The 21,327-nt window shown below is 44.2% G+C and overlaps 1 protein-coding gene across 2 annotated transcripts in view; it reads right to left on the bottom strand.

Annotated features, from left to right (window-relative positions):
- NBAS (NBAS subunit of NRZ tethering complex) overlaps nucleotides 1–21,327 on the bottom strand; it is a 207,924-nt gene that overhangs the window by 38,381 nt on the left and 148,216 nt on the right. For both annotated transcript variants that reach the window (XR_015058324.1, XM_085881820.1), the window contains exons 33-39: nucleotides 14,520–14,633; nucleotides 14,018–14,175; nucleotides 13,847–13,921; nucleotides 13,317–13,559; nucleotides 9,741–9,849; nucleotides 2,756–2,832; nucleotides 1,442–1,576 (exon numbers count right to left, since the gene is read on the bottom strand). Coding sequence is in view for 1 of the 2 variants with exons in the window: in XM_085881820.1 (XP_085737946.1) it covers nucleotides 1,442–1,576; nucleotides 2,756–2,832; nucleotides 9,741–9,849; nucleotides 13,317–13,559; nucleotides 13,847–13,921; nucleotides 14,018–14,175; nucleotides 14,520–14,633 (911 nt within the window). In the remaining variant the exon portion in view is untranslated. The remainder of the gene's footprint in view (nucleotides 1–1,441; nucleotides 1,577–2,755; nucleotides 2,833–9,740; nucleotides 9,850–13,316; nucleotides 13,560–13,846; nucleotides 13,922–14,017; nucleotides 14,176–14,519; nucleotides 14,634–21,327) is intronic.

The raw sequence follows: 21,327 nt of genomic DNA, 5'->3' as shown, positions 1-21,327 counted from the left end.
TCAATGAGCATTAGCCCTTCATTGGAGAATAAAAAGATCGTTTTTGTTGCATAAACGATGAAGGAATAATGCTTTTTCCAAGTCTCTCTCGATCTTGGCATTCAACTATGCTATTGGGTCCCCCCCCCCCACACCAGAATGTTCCTTTTGGTCCGTTACGTCCTGATCCATTCAGTGTACTAATATTTGCTCTTCCACGAGCCTCGATAAAGTAATAATAATAATAATAATTAAAAAAAACACTTGCTCCAAACGTTAGGCACACCTCATTTCACACGGCAATAAATACACTGTTGAAAAAAGAAATTAATTATGTTTCTGATATAAAATTTAGTTCCACATCTTTTTTTTCATGAGGGGTAGAACAGCAAAACTCATGTCCCTAACTAAAAATTTTATACAAAAGTTTAGGCTCTTGGAAGAGCTAAATGATAGAGGGCAGCAAGTTGACAGACTGACAAATGGGAAAAGTGGAACAGGTGCAAAATAGACGAGAATGGCACTCGATAGAGTCCATACCTCGGCCAAGCTGAACAGTTTCAATTCAAACAGATTCAATTTTATGACGAAAATCACACGACAGAAGTATGAGGATTAAAAAAATTCAGTGTTACAATAAGTAGTTAAGACAAAGAAAATATAATCTGTTGAAAAAACACAAATGATATTGCAGAAAAAAAATTAAAAGAAATAAATAAATCAACATTCGAGAAATATCTAAATCAGACACGTATAACGGCAAAAACAGTAAACCAAATAAAAATATGATAACTGTGATCTAGTACTCATAAACTACAAAAAGTTCATTCAGAGTTCAACAGGTGTACAAGACTGAGGATTGTGTATTGCTTGCATCTCTTGTTTTTTTTTGTTTTTTTGAGTTTTGGTTTGGGGGATATGCAAGTGATGAGCATTTCTGAGTTGGAGTGTGGAAAGTTCTTGACGTGTAGATGGAAGAAAATGACGTAGTTTACGGTTTGTATCCCAATGATAGGCCGGATCTGCATCCAAACCTTAACCGAAATCCAATTGGCTTGTTCTTGTCACAGATCTAACTCATCCACCAAATTTCGTCTGAACCTGTCCATAACCTTTTGAAATATCCGGCTCAAAGGCAGACAGACAGACAAACAGACAGGGGTGAAAACATAACCTCCGTCTCCCTTCGGTGGCGGAGGTAAACATACAGACACGTTGACGTGCGAGAAGGGGAGTGGCATGAAGAAGGGATGAGAGGAACAGTGAGAATGGAGGAGATTGGGAATACAAACTTGGGATTGGGAATACAAATACAAACTCCATTTTAGCTCAATGTCTCACCTCATGCTTCAGTGTACTAGGTTCAAAATAAATCTCTGCACCCACCCCCTCCCTCAACAGCACTTGTGTCCATCTTGGAATTAGAATGACTAATCAGGATGTGAACATATGTGTAGCATGCCTCATAGAGTGCTTGAGGAACTGACAGTGGAGTGATGAGGTTTGCATACAGCTGTAGGCAGTAATAGTAAATGGCCAGCTGCAAGTCTGGCTCACGCGGCACATGCTTTTCCCACCATGCATCAACAGCTTCAGGCTGCAAACAAACAAGACAGGCAGATCATTGCATGTGGACACAAGATGCTTGTTTACACCATATGAACTAGCTCGCACCAATGCGGAGGAAGACCGGCACGGGGAGGGCACGCTACGGCGGGAGACCAGCAGGATACGGGCAGGAATGGTAAGAATGGTGTGGCAGGGCAGGAGACTTGCACAAATGGAATGTGGCGGCACGGCAGGGGATGGACAAGATTGGTATGGTGGGAGATGGGCAGGTTTGGCACAGTGTTATGTTGAGATGGGATGTTTTGGCAGAGCCTCGCATTTAAACAGGAAAGATTCGTGAGACATGACATGGATTCAGGCAGGATGAGCAAGCACCACAGCTAAACAGGAATGGTGCTGCAGGGCACGTAGACGGTCATGGCAAGGGACGGGGATAATCATCGCTGGATAGCATGGAGATAGCCAGGATTAGTGGTGAATGGAAATGAGACGGCCGAGATTGGTGTGGCATGGGAAGGAGATGGACAAGTTTTGGTGGGCACAGCACAGAGCATGGAGGATTAATGTGGCACAGTGGGGAGAGATTGGGAAAGACAGGATCATAGTTTAAGTTTTTGTGATATCTCTTTCTTCGATTCAACTAGGAATGCTTGACAACAATGTGAAATAAGCATAAAATAGATGTTGCATTGCATTTCTCAATCAGCATGTGTGGAGGCAAACATAAATTGGACTGGCGGGTCATCCCCCTTGGTTCTGCCTGCTGGTCTCACTGGTCGTTAAGTTGGTCGTTAAGGTGTAAAGTGCCACATTTTCTTCGATCTCATTTTTCCCTTAATGTCTTCAACACAGTTGTTCACCACAATCTCCGATCATCCACCATCTTTTCTACCCTCGTTAACTCCCCCCCCCATCCCAACAACCAATTTTGCTTCTGTATCCATCTTATCCAACCCTTGCACATTCTCCCCTTCTCCTCATCTTTACCTGCACATCCCTTGTTGTCCTCCATTCATTTCATCCCCACAGTCCTGTTTGCATTTCCACAGTCTCTTTCTGCTGTTCCCTTTGTTATGTTGTGTCCTGATCCGTTCCCCCCATTCTAGTTCTTCCACGAGCCTTGACTGTACACAAAAAAAAAAAAAACGTGCCGAAGGAGGTTGGCTGTACAAGCAAAGTGGTAATGTTTGAAAGAATGGTATCAAACCTCAGAAACAGCAAGGAGGTAAGCCAAACCCATAGTCACATCTCTGGGAAACGATTCTTCAGCCAACTGCAACAAAACTGCAAGAAAAGCCAAATATGTACCACACAGACAAAAGAGCCTGAAAACACAAAATGAATGTTGTGTTTGTAAAAGAAGCATCCAACCATCACATCAGCACTTGAACTGATTAAAAGTTGCAAAACAAACAGTGGCTGAGGAATCTGAGGAACTGGATCATTTCCATTTCTGGTTACATGGTCATGGTCGCTTCACGTGGTCCTGCAAGAGATTGCTTCCAAAACGCTAAGTAATTGATCAGACTTGGTCTGTGCTGCCGTAGATTTTATGTTCTCCGTTTGTGTTGATCGTTCTTTGTATCGCGTGCTCACTCCGATGTATCTTTCTGTGCTCATTCTATTTATTTTGTCTCGGGCTCAGATAGTTTTGGGCTTACCTGTTTTCCCCAACTGTTTCCCATATCCACGATATGTCTCCAATTATTTTGTGGCCCACAACATGCCCATTATTCACCACCCTCGCTCCAGATCTTTCCTCAATACCTTTTGTGTTATACAAATAGAAAAATTGAAAAAAAATTACCCCCGTGTGGGGGTGACGGTCATCTCTATAATGTTTTTACCATCATAATCGATGAACCGTTGCCAGATATCTCCTAAAATGACAGACTAGATAGGTTTTGAAAATGGCGACTTTCACAACTTTCATGACCTCGTGACCTTGACCCTGACCTCGAATCCGGGAAAAAATATGTCGTTGGGTATCACTCATCGACCTCGACCCACATACCAAATTTCATCAAGATCGGAAGGAAAAAGTTTTCTTTGTACCGGGAGGTGTTTTTGACCATCTTCCAGGTTACGTGGCGGCCAAACGGGACGGAAATTCAAAAATCTGTCCAGTTAGATACAAGATAATATTTTTTACTATCATAATCAATAAACAGTTGCCGAATATCTTGTAGAATGGCAGACTAGATAGGTTTTGAAAATGGCGATTTTTATAACTTACGTGACCTCGTGACCTTGACCCTGACCTTGAACCCGGACAAAAGTTATATCGTTGTGCAACACTCATCGACCTCTACCCACATACTAAGTTTCATCAAGATAGGAAAGAAAAATTGTTGACGGACGGATGGACGGACGGACATTTGGCCCGGCTTTATTAGGTCATCTCGGGAGAGATGACCGAATGACAAAAAAAAAAAAACTCCTCTTCCTCTTATTATCATGATTATTATTATTATTATTCCTCCCCTCCCTCCCCATCAATTTAAATCTTTTCAAACGATAATTTAAAAATGATCAATCTTCCCACATGCTTGCCACCAAATATTTCTCCTTGTATGCTTCCCATTCCACCCCTTTCCATCCCATACCTCATCCAGCATCGTGTGTTCATATTGTGCAGTCTTTGTTCTTGCTTTCAATAATAATTGTCATCCCAATCCTGAGATCTGTCTTCACCTCTCTGCCATTGGAATCTCTAAATCCAACCCTTTGTGGGACACTATGGTGACAAGCTCCCTCACGTCAGTACCCTCCCCAAAGTAATCTTCACCAACCGGGTTTCCTTACACCGACACCAGGCTCCCCCACCCCTACTCAGCATCCTCTGATTACGTGTCCATCCACATCATGACCCTCGCTTTCTTTGCTTCATCCATGCCCTACCTACTCCTTGCTTCCTTCACTCCCCGCATCCCCTACAAGGTGCACCCTGCCCCCTATTTGCTTTCACTGTGTCCTGGCCCATCTCTTCTCCTTCTACGTCCCGGCCCCACTCCCTGAGATCAGCCCCCATCCATACTCATGATCTTTTCTAACCTTATGATTGCATTCCCAAGCACTCCCATTTTCCAGGTAATTTTGATAATCCTTTCTGCGCCGTGTTGCACCCTTTCAAATCCTTCTTTCTACCCCAACCCCCCACACTTCCCTCACTATTTTTAATTTGTTGGTTGGTTTGTTCATTGTCCATTTCATCCCCACCTATCCCTTTCTCTTCTTGCTCTGTTTCATTCAGCTTCTGTGTAGCTTGTTCACCCCCATGTGTCCTGACTCTTACGTCTACTCAGCTGTTGGTATTTCTCCCTTTCAATTTCGTTCCCTTCCATTCTGGTCCAGTTCTACGAGCCTCGATCATGTGAGTGTGAGTGTGTGTGTGTGTGTGTGTGTGTGTGTGTGTGTGTGTGTGTGTGTATATATATATATATATATATATATATATATATATATATATATATATATATATATATATATATATATATATATATATATATATATATATATATATATATATATATATATATATATATATATATATATATACATATATATATATATATATACACACACACACACAAATACAAGGCAGTATGTGTGTGTGTGTGTGTGTGTGTGTATGTGTGTGTGTGTGTATGTGTGTGTGTGTGTGTGTGTGTGTGTGTGTGTGTGTGTGTGTGTGTGTGTGTCGTTGATCGGTATCTGCATATGCGGGCTTCAAAAAGTGAAATGGAACCCTCCCAGGTCTCAAAGTATCTGTGTGTGTGTGTGTGTGTATGTGTGTGTGTGCGTGTGTGCGCGTGTGTGCGTGTGTGCGCGTGTGTGCGTGTGTGCGTGTGTGCGTGTGTGCGTGTGTGCGTGTGTGCGTGTGTGCGTGTGTGCGTGTGTGCGTGTGTGCGTGTGTGCGTGTGTCGTTGATTGGTATCTTCATATGCAAGTTTCAGAATGTGGAATATTCCCAGGGATGATTTTTAATATCTCTGTGAGGTTCTTCATCATCATTCCCATAGCTCCAACTATCACTGGTCCAACTTTGGTATTCTTCAGCTTCCAGGATCTTCTCACTTCATTCTTGAGGTCTTGATATTTGGTCATTTTCTTGATTTCTGCACCGTTTAGTCCAAAATCACTGGTATTAACAACTCATTTAGCAATGCCTTATTCTCTCTTTTTTGTACCTAAGTATGATGTCTGGTTGCAACGCTATGTTTTCGATGTTCACGCTCGAAGGGGTCATGAGGTCGTATGTGAGTGGGACTTGCAAGTTTTCAGTCCATGCTTTTGGTTAATGTTCCCACAAATTTTGTAGAACTGGGATATCAAAGTTTTTGCAGATGTGCCTGTGGTTAACATTACAAACTCTGTTGTATCGTTGTGTATACAGGTATTCTGACATGAGATTTTTTTTTAATTTGTGTTCGGTCATTAAGCATTCCATAACACTCTCTTTGCGAACGCCACCTCCACCCCTCACCTATCTTTTTATTTTTTTTGTCCTCCACCCACCCCCCACCCACTCTGTCTGTCTGTCTGTCCTCTCCTCATAAAATGCAGCACTCTCCTCCCACACCTCTGTTGCTCTCACGCTGTCTGTCTCTCTCTCGCTGTCTCTCTCACCCATCCCTCCCGCAGCATATAGCAACGTTTTGTGAGGTGTTGCTCACCCACCTCCACCCCCCTGCCTTCCTCGCTCTGCTCCCCCTCCTCGCTTCCCCTTCTTCACACACTCCTCACTTCCCCTCCCCCCCTCTCCCTGTCCTCCCTTCTGTCTTCTCTGCATCCCCTGCCCTCCACTTTCTCTCTTTCTTTATTTCCACCCCCCTCCCATTCACACAACCGTCAGTGAAGTGACGGGTTGCATTTGCTAGTATATAATCAAGAAAGACCCACCCACACATCTCACCTGTGAATGGAGGGAATAGCCAATCAGCTCTCACCTAATAAACTAAACCCAGGTGATCGGAGAATATAAATAAATTGACACCTCCCATGCTCTTCTCGCTGAAGAATCTGCACAAAGCAACCAAGAAGACCACCACAAGGTAGGTGTTTTGCTGTTTCAAACCCTTCCCAGAGGTCCTTCACAGCTATAAAGACATTCACAAATAGTACACACATGAGAATCCCAATGCTACACACCCCTCAGTTGCCGGACGGTGTGTGTGTGTGTGTGTGTGTGTGTGTGTGTGTGTGTGTGTGTGTGTGTGTATATATATATATATATATATATATATATATATATATATATATATATATATATATATATATATATATATATATATATATATATATATATATATATATATATATATAGATATATATTGTTGTGGTTACCAAATTCGCAAACCACCATTCAGGTCCCTTAGGTGAGATATCTCGGTAAGTATATGTGTAGTTAGGCCCAAACCCGTTGTCTAGTGGGAATACATGTCATTTATGCGTGCTGAGACTCTTCAGGATAGCCGTTTTTCTTTTGCTATCTTTATTTTGGATCAACCGCCATTGTTACCACCACCAACCACAACATCAACCACCCACCGCGGCGCCGCTTCACGTCACACCTCGCAACCGTCGCATCGCCACCGTTCTTGCGCCGCTTGTGGGTACCGGTGTTGGACTCGTGCAGGGCGCGCGCCGAACAGCGTGTACAAAACCACGGATTTTCAGCTCCAAAAACGGATCAAAAACGACACACGCCCACTTTTGTGCCGTCCAATCGGTGAGCGAGGGGCGATTTGGCCCCGCCTCCAGGGCGTTGGAGGGCGGTCGCTATATGCAAATTCATGGATCAAAATGCATTCACGCCCACTTTTTCTCGGGCCAATGGGGAGCGAGGTGAAAGGTCGAAGGCAGGGGGTCAAAGATGAGAGAGTGAAGCCACGGGGCTTATATAAGCGACCGCGTTCGTCAGAAGGAGAGTTAAGACTTCGCAGCCGGTGGAGTTGGGAAGAAGAAGCAAGAAGGAGTTGGTCGTCGTCGTCGTCGTGTGCGTTGGAGTCGGAGCGAAGGGGACGGAGCTGTGGAGAGACGGCGAAGGCAGACGAGGGGGTGCTTGCGTCGTGCCGGGAGCTGCACACCAGGGAGGCCGACGGCGCGACCTGGCCGAGGTGGAGACGCTCATCGCGGGACTCGAGGCAGAGTAGAAATCCTCCTTTCCCCCGAGCATCAGCAACCCCCTCCTGTTTCCCCCCGCGCTGAGATAGTGCGACCAAGGGGGCCCCTTTCCCACCCCCTACCAGACACTGTCCGCGAGGCCCGCGGAGTTGAGGCACCATCGCCGCTCCGCGTCTCATCACCAGACGGGTAGGCCCGACCCGGTCTCGGCCTCAGGCCCGCCTCATCCTTGAGGGTTCTCTTTTGTTTTGTTTTTGGGAATGTGTGTTGTCGGCGCCGTCTGTGAAGTAAAATTGTATAAGTGTTGCCGTGTGCTCGCGTAGTCGGTATTAGCTCTGCATTGTGTTTTTTTTCCTTCTATGTGCTTTTGGTGGAATTGCATTGTGTTTCTCTTCTTTTCTATGTGCTTTTGGTGGAATTGTATATGTGCGCTTTCCGTTCATCGCGAATAAATGTGCTTTTGTGTTGAACTGTTTCCCGCTTCGCTTCGTCATTTCTTTCATTGAATCCTCATCTTGCTTCACGTAAAGGGTTGGTAGTGGGCTGAATACGCCCGATAATTAATCGAACCGTCGAGGCCGACGATAACACCGCTCGGTTATCCCGATAGTACGGAACGGGTCGCTTAAGTGGCCCGTGTCCGAAGTCGACCTGCGGCGAGGTGCGATCGCCCGGTCTACCCTCCGTGTGGGTACTTAGGTAGGTCGAATTTGGCGAGCAACCCTATCCCACGCGGGGGCTGATTGGCTCGATTGCGGTGAGACCGAAAGGTCCACCCGTGACTGGTTCCCGGCGTTAGTCCGAGAGGGTTACGACTGGATTGTCCGTCCGGTGGGCGACGTGCCGCGATTCGAGTTACGTGGCCGTCAGCACGCCGGCGGGCGCGAATACCGCAACAATATATATATATATATATATATATATATATATATATATATATATATATATATATATATATATATATATATATATATATATATATATATATATATATATATATATATATATATATATATATATATATATATTGGGTCGCCGAAATAGGTGACCCTTATTGTCAGTAATTCTGTCTTTGTTTGGATGTTTGTTCGTTTGTCATCAGCATAATTGGTAGAAAACGTGGACGGATTTTGACCAAACTCGGGTGGTAGGTACATCTTATGACCTAGTGCTCTGGAAATTGTGATGGTTGCTCGGGACGCTTTGGTTCCCCAGCAACAACCGAAAAACCTTCAAAATCGGTACCGTTCACGCGAAATCAATTCCGAAAGCCATTATCCCACGTAGGGTTATGAAATTTGGCACAAATGATCTGCAGGTGATGCTCTATCAAATATATTCTGGTTTTTGTGATATATGGAATACCTTTACCCGCAGTGCCCCCTACAATTAGGGTATGCGCGAAAATTGAAAGCCCCCTGGCGACCAGGTGAGTGCATCGATACGAATGAAACTTTGCAGGTTCATGGTACTCAATGAGTACTACAACTTTGCCTCAGGACATATTGACCGATTTCACTTCGGTTAGGGGTCAAAGGTCAATTCGTGCAAAAATCGATAATGTGCGAGAGCTGGAGATGCCTTCGCGCCAAATGCTACTCCTCCTCGGGTTATGGTCGGATGGTCATGAAAATTCACACTAATCGTCTGGAATACATTGTGCACAAACGATCGAGCCCGATTTTCGATTTACATCTTTGTTCACCCACAGCACCCCCTCGAACTTTGGGGATTTCCGATTTCAAACCGCATTTTCGGTACTTTTCATTCAAATGGATACCGTGTAGTTATCAGTAGATGGAACTGGATGAAATTTCATATGCATAATCTTAAGGTGATTCCCTATCCGCTATATGACATCCATTTTGCTCTATATCTTATAGTTTCCATGCTCGGCGACCCATCGTCGCCTGCCGGCTCATATATATATATATATATATATATATATATATATATATATATATATATATATATATATATATATATATATATATATATATATATGAAACTTCAAAGACAACCTACTAAAAAGGAAAGACCTGCACACACAGGGTGAGCCATCAAACCTTCTGTTGCAGAACAAGGTTCTTGACCATAACTTGTCTCAGCCAGCTTGGTAGCATGCAGTAGCTCTTCAGCCAGGCTATGGCTGGCCTCAGTTTCAAGCTGGTGACCCTGCCACAAGAAGGTATGCATTCACACACAAAAACAGGTGAAAAACTTGTCAGACAAATTTGGAAAGGAAAACCTATTTCATTCCAAGAAAATGCTATCCGGTTGATTCTATGTCATATACTGAAAGTGCATGAGCGAAGGTCCAAAACGAACAAACCAAGTTTGAAAATAAATACATCATATCTCATACAAAGACAATGTTATTGTGGTGGGGGTAATGGAGGAATTTCATAGCAAAGTTAAGATGGTAAAGAGTTGCTTGGTCCATGGACGTGTAGGAGACGTCTCGATGTACATTCAGGAGGGAAACTGTGAGCTTAAGTGTAAGGTGGTGCTGTGTTAATTAGATAGGGATTAAGGCCAATTTCTTCCTAGGTTTTGGCATTTACAAGCCAGCAATATAAGAATAAGTTCTTATAACAACAACAACAATAATAACAGAGCCGCACTTCCAAGCAGGCGGAAAACCCCGCCTCCAAGGGTGACGACGGGCGAAACCATGCCCCCAGAGTGGATGATTAATGGGTGTGATGTCAGAGCCGGTAGAGAAAAAGTGAGGTTCGAAGAGCAGAGTTGTGAGAGGACAGAGATGGTGGAGGACACGATCGATTAAGAGGATTTCGTTTTTGCTCTCCTCTTGGCACGATGAAATGGCTGCACGATTCTCGTGTTCATGCTGGGCAAGACGCTAGCCATTCCTGTTCAGGTGAGTCGCGAAGTTGTACGATTATGAGAAAGAGAGGAAGAGGAGTGCGCGTCTCAACGAACTCGGCGTTATCCCATTGTGTGTTCAAGGAGCTAAGTGGGCGATCATTAATAGCAGACCTTGTGTCAGAGAGGAACATTAAGCATATGTTCATGAGAAGCCGTAACACAGCGGTAGGTGAGCCCCGGTGTTGAATACCGCCTCACAAATTATCTCATGTACGTTTCCCGCCCAGAGAGCGGTTCGGCGCCATTTTGGGCACATCTTCCTGCGCAAAATGATGCGACTCGACCCTGTAATTCAATAAAGAGCATCTCTGGACAAAACTAAGTGCCAGAATAAAGGGAGGATTTTATTTTATTTTATTTTGGTTTCCCCTTGTTTGTATTAAAGTCCATGTGTTGAGGCGCCTCGGCTTTAGGCTTTAATTTACCTTACGTTTTATCATTACATTTTGAATTATTACTATTGTAAATATTAGATCTATTTTCATTAAACCCCCGTGTTTATTTTAAGTTGCTTGTGTGGTCTATTTGTCGTGGGTTCGAGATAATCTCCTTGTGCTGTGCTTCAGTCATGTATGTGCATTTGCCGCCCACACCATAATATCCAAGGATCACGTGTTCGCCTCTAAAGGGAACCGCTGAGCGATCCGGCCTGGTCGGTATTAACCACTCGTCCACGACAATTGGGTTGGGGGGAATTAACGTAACCACTCTGGGCTGTGACAATATAATAAGACAGCAAAGTACTTGCATATGAAATGCAAAGATATTTGGAAACAATGGACAAGTCAACACAGTTTGTGCATTTTGAACTTTTGATCCCAGCGTCACCAGTCGAGTGCTCAGACGATACCTCCAAAGGGATAACGAATTCCTTAAAGGAATAGGCTGAAAAAACAATCAAACGCAATTGCAACAGCAGTCATGTACTGTGTGCAGATGTCTATCCAGAAGGTATTTGGGGAGACCATGTAATGCCTATCAATCGAACAGTAAAATGTCCCACATTCCGACATCAGTACGAACCAACACCAAAAATCAGCAACGCCGAGAGAATCCCTGGATATTTGCAAAGTGACTTCACTCAACCAGAACCTGGGTGCCAATGGGTTGGAGTCAAAACAGTTAATTCGGACTGGCAGCCTGACTCTGTCAACAGCACTTTCTCCAGATTTGAGACAAATTTGGCAATAGAACTTTGAACATATTGCTACGGTTGTGGGGGTAGATGGAATGATTTAATAGGGAATTTAGCATTGTGTAGATTTGCTTGGTCCGTGTATGAGTAGAAGCATCTCGATGTAACTAAGTGAGGGAATCTGTGAGCTTAAGTGTTACGTGTCACCACACGAGTGGTGGTGCGGTGTTAATTAGCCGAGGGAGTAAAAAACGAAATCCCCCAGTACGTGATTGCCCTCTGTGATTTTCCCTATGTTTTTTTTATATTGCAAGGCAGGCAGTGAAGCTGGGAAACGTGTCTCTGAAACGACAACGACCAGGAAGCCCCACCTTCCCGGGTTTGGGGCGAGCGGGCCACGCCCTGGAGGCGGAGGATATGGAGCGCAGGAGAAGGGAGTGCTCAAAGATGCAGGAGAGGATGGTGCATTGCACAGAGGGATTGTGGAAGGCTCCCGTTTGGTTCGGCAGAACACATACACACACACACACACACACGAGGTCGGTGTGGACCGCACGAAGCAGGAGGCACCTCTGGAAAGAGGAAGGCTGGGACATTTGGAGCCTTCGTGTGTGAAAATCTGCTTGTGGATTGCCTGGCGTACGTGTGCCCTGCTACAAGTGAAGCGCCATCTTGCCTGTGTCTGCACGTGTTGGTGGAAGCACCTCCATTCCAGGATCGACAGGGATCAGCTCTGGCCCCAGCTGAGTCCCAGTGCACGAGAAATTGCCAAAAAAAAGTCGATCTGTGTTCTGCAATGTTCAAGTATATAATTCAATTGAAATAAAATAAAGATTTTAAAGGTTGTAGGAAATAATATATTTTGGGGGATTACCGCCGTGGATGATGCCTTTTAGACCGCCTTATTGAACACATTACATCCGTTTTTCTTGCCTGACGTTCGTGTCACTGATGTCTGTGCCAGGATCGTCTCAAGAGCTTTGCGATCAACCACGGAATGTCACATTTTGAGATAGATGGATCTCTCTGATATCGTCAGACTTTGCAAGTGTGAAACGAAGAAAGAAAACATTATAGAGAGTTGAGTCAATGTTCATCTTGCTTTCAGAGTGCATTTTCACATTGCTTGTGTTTCAATGCAGTTCAAGCACATCGTAACATTGTAAACTGTTTTGTTGTTTTTTTTTTTAGTTGTATTGACTATTTATATTATGGTCACTGGGTTTTAATGCGGTTAGGTGGCTAAATAAATTAGTAAATGATTTTATAAATCAAAATTAATTATTAAAAAGTATTTTTACTTTTAATTCTTCTTCAGTTTTAAAAAGTGTTGCAATGAAATGTTTACACATCGATACACAGTAATGGAGTTCAGCTCTTTCTTTTTCTTCCCACTAAGTTTCAAGGTTGGTGGCGGTGGGGGGGGGGTGCTGTACTCCTCTAATGTCCCAGGTGCTGTTGAACCGGCTCTGCTCTTTTCTATTACTATTCACGATTGCTGTTGATTGGTTTTGTCCAGCCGTGGCCCCAGTGCCAGTTCGTTGTCTTTCTGCCCCCTGTCACCTCACTCTTCTAAGAATTTTATTGTGTATGAAAGTAAAAATTTCTTAAAGCACACCTGCAAAGGGTGGTGGTATGCAAGAGATTTGCACCACCACTGAGGCTGAGTCAGGGCCTGCAGAACCTCACACGTGGACTGTGTGCTTTTAGAGAAAATGGAAACTGTGCGCTCGGTTGTCTGCTGCAGAAGCTTGCCAGCCGGACCCGTCCAACCAACAAACCTATTCTTGTTTCCTTCAGGTTCCATTTCCTGGTCCTCTTTCTGTCTCTCCTCCAGACCTTTTTTCTCCTCTGGCTCTGTCTAAACACAAGTTATATCATTTACAAATACAACAAACAAATAATGCTCGAAGAAAGGATGGCATACTTCATTTGCACAGGTATCATAAAAAGATGACAAGACTCACAAAACCCAGAGGTGTTTCTATTCCATGACCTGTTATTTTAGAGTCGATGAATTGTATGTGGAAGCATAAATATGTTGAGGGGAATGGCTGATCGGGGCGGGTGGGGACAAGGGGGAAGTTTGGGTTGGGGTTAGGATCTATGTTTATTCAGAACAATGATGGCAACAGAACTAATGCATACCTTCAGTTCCAAAACCACAGCGTCATCTTCCTCTACAAACGTTTTGCTCCGGACATTTATGCTCTCATACAAAATCTGTTCACAATCAGAGACAATAATTTGGTGAGATTTTAAATACAACCATTTGAGTAACCACCAAAGAAAGCATAATTTTGGCAGTGCGAACCTCACCTGGGCCTGGAGTGAGCAGCTCTTTACCAGCAGATCCTGCAGGAAGTCCGGAGGGCAGTGTGCAAGGGCAAAGGTGAGAAAATTCCGTCGGATGGATGTGTCGGTGCAATCATTGCAAGAGCCCACACGGCTGCACACACTCCAAGCACCTTGGTACCCTGTGTGAACAAATAAAACAAGGAAAAAAAAAAAAAACCAAACAACTTTGGACACAAAATGGAAATACTCAACTGATATCCAAAAACTACAGGATCAGTTCCAAGTGAAAACAAGTTTTAAGCAATTCATTCCACCTTCTGAAACCCACATGTGGAGATAACAACCGAGACACACGCACGCACGCACACACACCAACAGTGAAGGACTACTAATCAGGAGACATCCCTGAACTTTACAGCTGCACCTTCTAGCAACAAATGAGAATCAAGGATTTACTCAAAATGTCAGTTTTGGTTTTGTGGAAACCAATCCACCATAAATAAAAATAATAGGTCTGACGCACCTTTCATCACCAGCTGCTGGCACAGTTGGCTCGCTCCTGCCAAGTCCTCTGAACGCAAGGCCTGCTCTGCTAGCAGTATCAAAACAGGACCACCACAGTTGTCACCTGTTGAATCTGAAACAAAATTGCCACAGCAGACATGACAACTTACCGTATTTAATATTGATGAACTCTTTGTTACCTCCACCACCGAAGGTGAAGGGGGTTATGTTCTCACCCCTTTCTGTCTGTTTGTGTGCAAGATATCTCAAAAAGTTGTGGACGGATTCTGACGAAAATTACTGAACATGTTGGGTGTGTGACAAGGAAGAATGATTCAATTTTGGTAAATATCCAAATCAGGATCCGGATCTGATAATTATTCAAGTGATGGGGTTAAATTAATATAAAGCATGATATCTCAAAAAATTGTGGACGGATTCGGACGAAACTTGGACAGGTTAGGTGTGGCAAGGACGAATTGTTTCAATTATTGGTTGAATATCTGAATCTGAACCTGGATACGAGAATTATTTAATATTTTTAAGTGATTCTTCACCATTGAGAGTTGGGGCCATAATTATATAGTACTGTACAGCATGATATTTCAAAAATGTATTGGGCCCGATATGTTCTCGTGGATCAGGCATTACGTGGCAGAGGTATGCGCTCTACCGAGTGCCCTTCTAGTTTTATATGAAATGTTACCGTATTTAATTTATGGAAAATTTATGTGAAATCTTTCCTTTTTTCCAACAACCTCATCGCAGATCACAAATTTGCTTTCAGACCAAGCCACTCCACCTTGAACATGCTGCTTCTACTCACCCAACAATGGATGGAGGCCCTCAATGTCAGACATGAGATCAGGGACGTCTCTCTCGACACATCTCAAGCATTCAATACAGTCTGACATCCTGCCCTGCTGCCCAAACTACCAAAGCCTATGGGATTCAAGGTAAACTCCACTCTTGGGTTACTGACTTCCTCTACCCTCGTAGCCAACATGCGTCTCTCATTAGAATCCCTTCATCTCCTCTCCCTGTCAAAGCTGGAGTGCCTCAAGGCAGTGTTCTGAGCCCAGTCCTTCCTTTCCTGATCTTCATTAATTATATCTTTGACTCTGGAAAACCCTCTTTATCTATTTGCTGATGACTTCACTCTCTGCCATGACATCTCTCATCCTTCGGGCAGGCAGGCTGCAGCCTCTTCACTCTTTTCAGACATTGGACAAAAAAAAACAATCAGAGCTGGTCAAACACTTGGAATACGTCTTTCAATCCTGCCAAATCTCACACTCTCATTATCTCTCAGAAAGGACCATCTGGCAAACCCTCCTATCTACTTTCTTAACAATCCTCTCGAGGAAGTTTAATCATTCAAACTCCCGGATCTTACGATCAGCCATGATCTTTCGTGGGCAAACCACATTTTAAAGTTGGCCTCCAAAGCCAGTCGCCGACTGGGTATCCTCCGTCGTGCAAAGTCCTTCCTTTGCAAACCTGAACTCCTATCCCCCGACAAGGCTTTCTTATGCAGCTTTATGGAGTACTGCTCTCCCCTCTGAACTTGCTTCCCTGCCTCACATCTTTCTCAGCTTATTGCCATGGAAACCAAGGCCTTTAAGATTGTTGGCATCTCCCGTGACGAAGCGGAGTGTATGGACTTATCATTTAGCGATCACAGACAGGTCGGTGGTCGCTCTGTCTTCTTCCACCTCCTTTTTGGTCTTTCACCCTCTGCTCTTTTCATGCCTCGTCTCCTCCAGGTTTCTGCAGGGCTCACAGGGTCCACATCAACCCCCCCCTGTGGTTAAACTACCAAAATCCAGGATCACTGCTTACCTCCACCCATTTATTCCTCTCTTTTTCCCACCTGTGGAACCAAATTCCAGATTTTCTTCAATCTCATTCTTCCTTGCAGGTCTTCAAGACAGCTGTCCACCACCATTTCAGATGGGTCCCAATCCAAAACCATAATCTTCTCTACCCTCATTACCCTCCTGCCACCACCTCAATCCTCCTTACAAATTTCCAGTTTTCCATCCTGAGAGTTCCCTTCTGTATCCATCTTGTCCACCCCATGCATCCTCCCCTGCTTCCACCCCCCCTTCCCCAACACCCCAATTGTTTGTTTGCCTTCTCCTGTCTTGGTCTTCAAGCTCTGTTTATGGTGTTTATTCCCACCCCCCTTTCCCCTACTGTTCCCTTTGTTCTATTGCGCCTTGATCCGTTCAGTGTACTAGTACTAGCTCTTCCACAAGCCTCAACTATGTTTACAAAATAATTAAAAAAAAAATCTTCAATGTGAAATCTTAAGGACTCTGATTTTGCACTTTGGGCGATAATGTTGGCATCCATGGGGAGGAAGGAATTCCTCCTTTGTTGGAAACGCCCCGCTGAGTAAGGTGAGAAAAGCGGCACCATTGTTGCGACGTTGCTCGTACCCAGTGTACCCCAAGAAGTGACGGGACTTCCCCAAAGCTCAGTGGCTGTGTTTCTCTCGTTTAACAGTCTTGTGTTGTGTCGTGCATGTTCGTCTGTATGTCCGTGTGTGTGTGTGTGTGTGTGTGTGTGTGTGTGCGTGTGTGCGTGTGTGTGTGTGTGTGTGTGTGTGTGTGTGTGTGTGTGTGTGTGTGTGTGTGTGTGTGTGTGTGTGTGTGTGTGTGTGTGTGTGTGTGTGTGTGTGTGTGTGTGTGTGTGTGTGTGTGTGTGTGTGTGGCAGCTCCTTTATGAGCCTGAGATCAGGTAAATAATAAAAATATTGATCATTTCAACTTGATCACTTTTTTGGTGATAATGTTGCCATTTTGAAGGCTGAACCTTTGATTATGTCAATGTTTTGTTTTTTTTTAACTGATATGCCCACGAGTTCATTATGTTTTATTTATTTTATTCTTAGCAGGAGCAAGGATTATGGAAGAGCAAGGAGGATCTGACAGTGGAACAAACATCAAGGGAATAAATGAACAGGAAAAGAGGAAAGGGAGGAGGGGAGGCAATGCTGAAGCTCGAAAGTCAAACGGTTGAAATAGGAAAGGTTAATGTGGGGAATAAAGATCATGGGAAAGAATTGGAGATGACAAGAGATGGTGGTGCACTGCTTGCTTGAGGCCGTCGAGGGAAGAGTGTGACAGAACGGACTCTGGAAGGTAGTTCCACAGACTGGAGAAGTGAGGATAAAAGAGTTAAGGAGTGTGGATCAGCCTGGAATTTGTAAATTTAACCAGAAGGGAGTTACTCAAAGAATGCATGCATCCTCGAGTAGAGAGGGAGGGTTGGAGGAATGACAAAGCATAGTGATCAATATTGGAGAGGAGGTGGTTTAAAAAAATAAAAAAACAGACCACCAACCTGCCTGGAATGTGAAAGCAACAGACCTTGTGCTCAGCTGCTTCACAGGAGATTCAAATAATTTTGAGAGCTGTAGATTCTGCAGAATCCAGGAGAGATGTGATGCTGGGGCGACAGCCCATAGCAGTGAGCAGTACTCCCATTGAGCCATGCACAAAGGCTTTGTCGACCATGATTACCTCTGATTTACCAAGGAAAGAATTGGATCGACGAAGGATTCCCAGTCTGGGTTTGGAGGCCAGCTTTGCTATGTGGTCGGCCCAGGAAAGGTTATGGCTGGTGGTGAGGCTGAGGAGTTCAAGAGACTGAACCTCTTCCAGTGGATGACCAAGGAAATAGATAGGCATGTTCGTTTGACAATCCATCCAAGCGACAGGTCGAGACTGAGATTTTCCAGTATTGAAGAACAACTTCCATTTGTCAGACCAGTGCCTAATAATTTCCACATCAGCAGAGAGAGAGATGCAACTGCTGTCTGTCTAGCGGAGGGATGGGGGCAATGTATGACAATTTTAATAGTCTGCAAAAAGGAAGAGAAGGCGTTCCAGAAGATTGTAGTGGTTATTTATAGAGATAAGCAACATGACTTGGCTCAAAACACTACCTTGGGAAACTTCAGCCTCCACTGAGAGTGGATGAGAGGGTTCCATTTATGGCAACACGTTGACTGCATGAATGAAGTCAGAAATCCTGGAATGAAGGCAGCCATCTATGCCACAGGCAGAGAGCTTGTCAAGCAAAGCAGGATCCGAGACTGTGTCAAATGACTGTGATATTTCCTGAACCTTTTGTTTGGGATTGAGGGCATCCAACTATCGCTGAGAGAGGAGTAGACGTATGTCCAGATTTGAGCAATCAGAATGAAATCCAAACTAATCATCATGTAATAGATCAGGCTGTTTGTGAACAGGAAATATTACTTCAAAAGCAATCATGGATTCCATGATTTTACTTGTAATTCAACACTTTCAAAGTGATGTATGAATACTAAACAAGGACTTTGTGCATGCACTGTGCATTTACACCGATTCGGTTTGGCTCGACAGGAACGTTTAACCTGCGGATATTAGCGGGGAATCTGTGATTCAAATAGTCTTTTACTTATCATTTTCAGCATTCAAACGAGGGAGTTAACCATAATCATTCTGTTCCTAAATGCAAATTGGAGTCACGAGAATGTCGGAAACGAACTAATATCCATGGAAGAGAGGAGTCGAGTTCGTACCATTTCCTATTAATACAATTAGCTAGTGGAAGTCGTGGTTATAACACACATGCACGCACGCACACACACTTCTCCTTTCACCAATGAATGCAAAAATCTGGTATAATTTTTTTGTGTGGCCTCAGGAACAAACTAAAATATAAAGGTAATAGACAAAAAAAAGAGAGGGAAACACCAATGCAAAGTCATTTAATAGGGCATTGGGCCACCACATGCATCCAGTACGGCTTCCACGCGCTGTGGCAGAATCCACCGGCTTCTGGAATTCTGCAGGAGGGATGCGGTCACATTCTTCCATGAGAAAGTCAATAAACTCACACCTGTTTCATGGAGGTGGGAAAACGCTGTCTCAGGCATCATTCCAGAATATCCCATAAACGATCGATGGGGTCCAGATCTGGTGACTGAGAAGGCCATGACATATGGATAACATTGTGCCATGCTCATCAAATCATTGGATGACCACCATGTGCTCTGTGGATAGGGGCATTTTCATCTTGGAAGACACCCCTCCCAGCAGAAAAGAAATGCTGCATCATGGGGTGAAGATGATCACTCAGTTCTATTAAGTAGCAATTGGCATTGACTTTGCCTTCTAAGGGAATGACTCCACCCAAACTATGCCAGGAAGATGCGTCCTACAACATTACAGAACCACCAGAATCCTTCACTGTTGGAACCAAGCATTCAGGGTTGTGGAGTTCTTTAGGTTGGCACCACACATGCACTCATCCATTTGTCAAGAACATGGTGAAGGATGATTCAACTGACCATAATCACATTTTTCCACTGCTAGGTAGTCCATTTCATGTGCTCTTTGCATCACTGGACTCACAAAACTGCATTGCCAGGTGTGACGAGCAGATTATGCACTGCAATGCTGTGGTATCCCGCTCTGTGGAGTTCCCGGTGGACTGTTTTTGATGAAACTGGCTTGCTCATGCCGCAGGTTGAAATGATCTGTTAAATGTTTAATGAAATAAAGTTAAATGATCTGCAGTTACTCGCCTGCTTTGCCTTACACTTCAAATTAATGCACGGATATCATGATCCTGGAGTATGCGCTTCCCCCCACTGTTGCTCTTTGCTGAGGATGTCTTTCCCTCGGAGTTCCATGCTGACATCACTTTTGACACTGTTGCTCGTGAAACATCAGCAAGTTGGGCTGTCTTTGTTGCTGAAGCTCCTGCCAAACGCTTCCTAACAATCACCCCTCTTTCAAAGTCACTGAGGTCTCCTCTTGCAGCCATGCTAGCCATAACTATAGGCAATCAGGCCTGTGCAGCATTTTTATACATGACCTGACGCATGCTGGGATGTTATTTGCCCAATTAACGTGGGCCCCACCTGTGTGGAAGCTGTTGCTTTCAATATACTTGGTGTCCTTAATGTCCCCACGTGTTTCCATTTTTTTGTCCACTACCTGTATATCTACAATGACACTCACAGCCCATACACCCCCACTCACACCCATACTCCTCCCACTCACACCCCACTCCCCCTCCCAAACATGATTAATAGTAAATATCGTCATTTCAAATTTACCCTGTACATCGACAAGCCCTAGATATCACCTTCCCATCGGTGTCAAGAAGCACGAAGGTTTGAGAAGAACACCCGTCTACGAACCATTGGCCTTTTACGAGCCCACATGGTTGGGAGTTTGTGCAGTAAGGACTGCAAGACATCAACTTTTTGGATGAGTTGATCAGAAAGTTCTCCTAATATTTTGTTGTGCAGAGGCACTCCTATTTCTTGCAGGTATGTTTCCAAGTATTTTCGGCTTCATTAAAAGTTTTTTTCCATCGTTCCATGCAGCAATCCTTATCTGCGGGGCATAACATATGTCGAGGCCGCCCCAATGAACTTCGTTAATGGGGGTTTCTGCGCATGCACATTGAGCACTTTGGGGACAGATGACATCATTTTGAAAGTGTCGTATTGGAAGCAAGCTGGTGGAGGTATATTATTTTATCTACACCCTTCTTGTGCATTGGAGTGATGTTTGCCACCTTCCATGCAGAGGAGAGGTGGCCAAAGGAAAATAATAGACTGAATAGAGCAGGTATAGATAGGGAAAGCTAGAACAGCAGAGCAGCAGTTGTGAACGTGGGCACTAATTGCGACCAAGGCCAATTGCAGAAGCATGGTCAAGACCGGACAGAACCTTTGCTGGTGAGAAATAAAAAGAGTCCAGTAGACAGTGTACATGTCTGGGTACAATGGGGACAGAACAGGATGGGTTGGATAC

This window comes from Eptatretus burgeri, chromosome 5 (genome assembly GCF_056783735.1).
Source record: "Eptatretus burgeri isolate ZD-2024b chromosome 5, Ebu_testis_v1, whole genome shotgun sequence".
In the NCBI taxonomy this organism is placed as follows: Eukaryota; Metazoa; Chordata; class Myxini; order Myxiniformes; family Myxinidae; genus Eptatretus; species Eptatretus burgeri.
The sequence above is the reverse complement of the archived record's forward strand: the minus strand, read 5'-3'. Positions and strand labels throughout refer to the sequence as shown.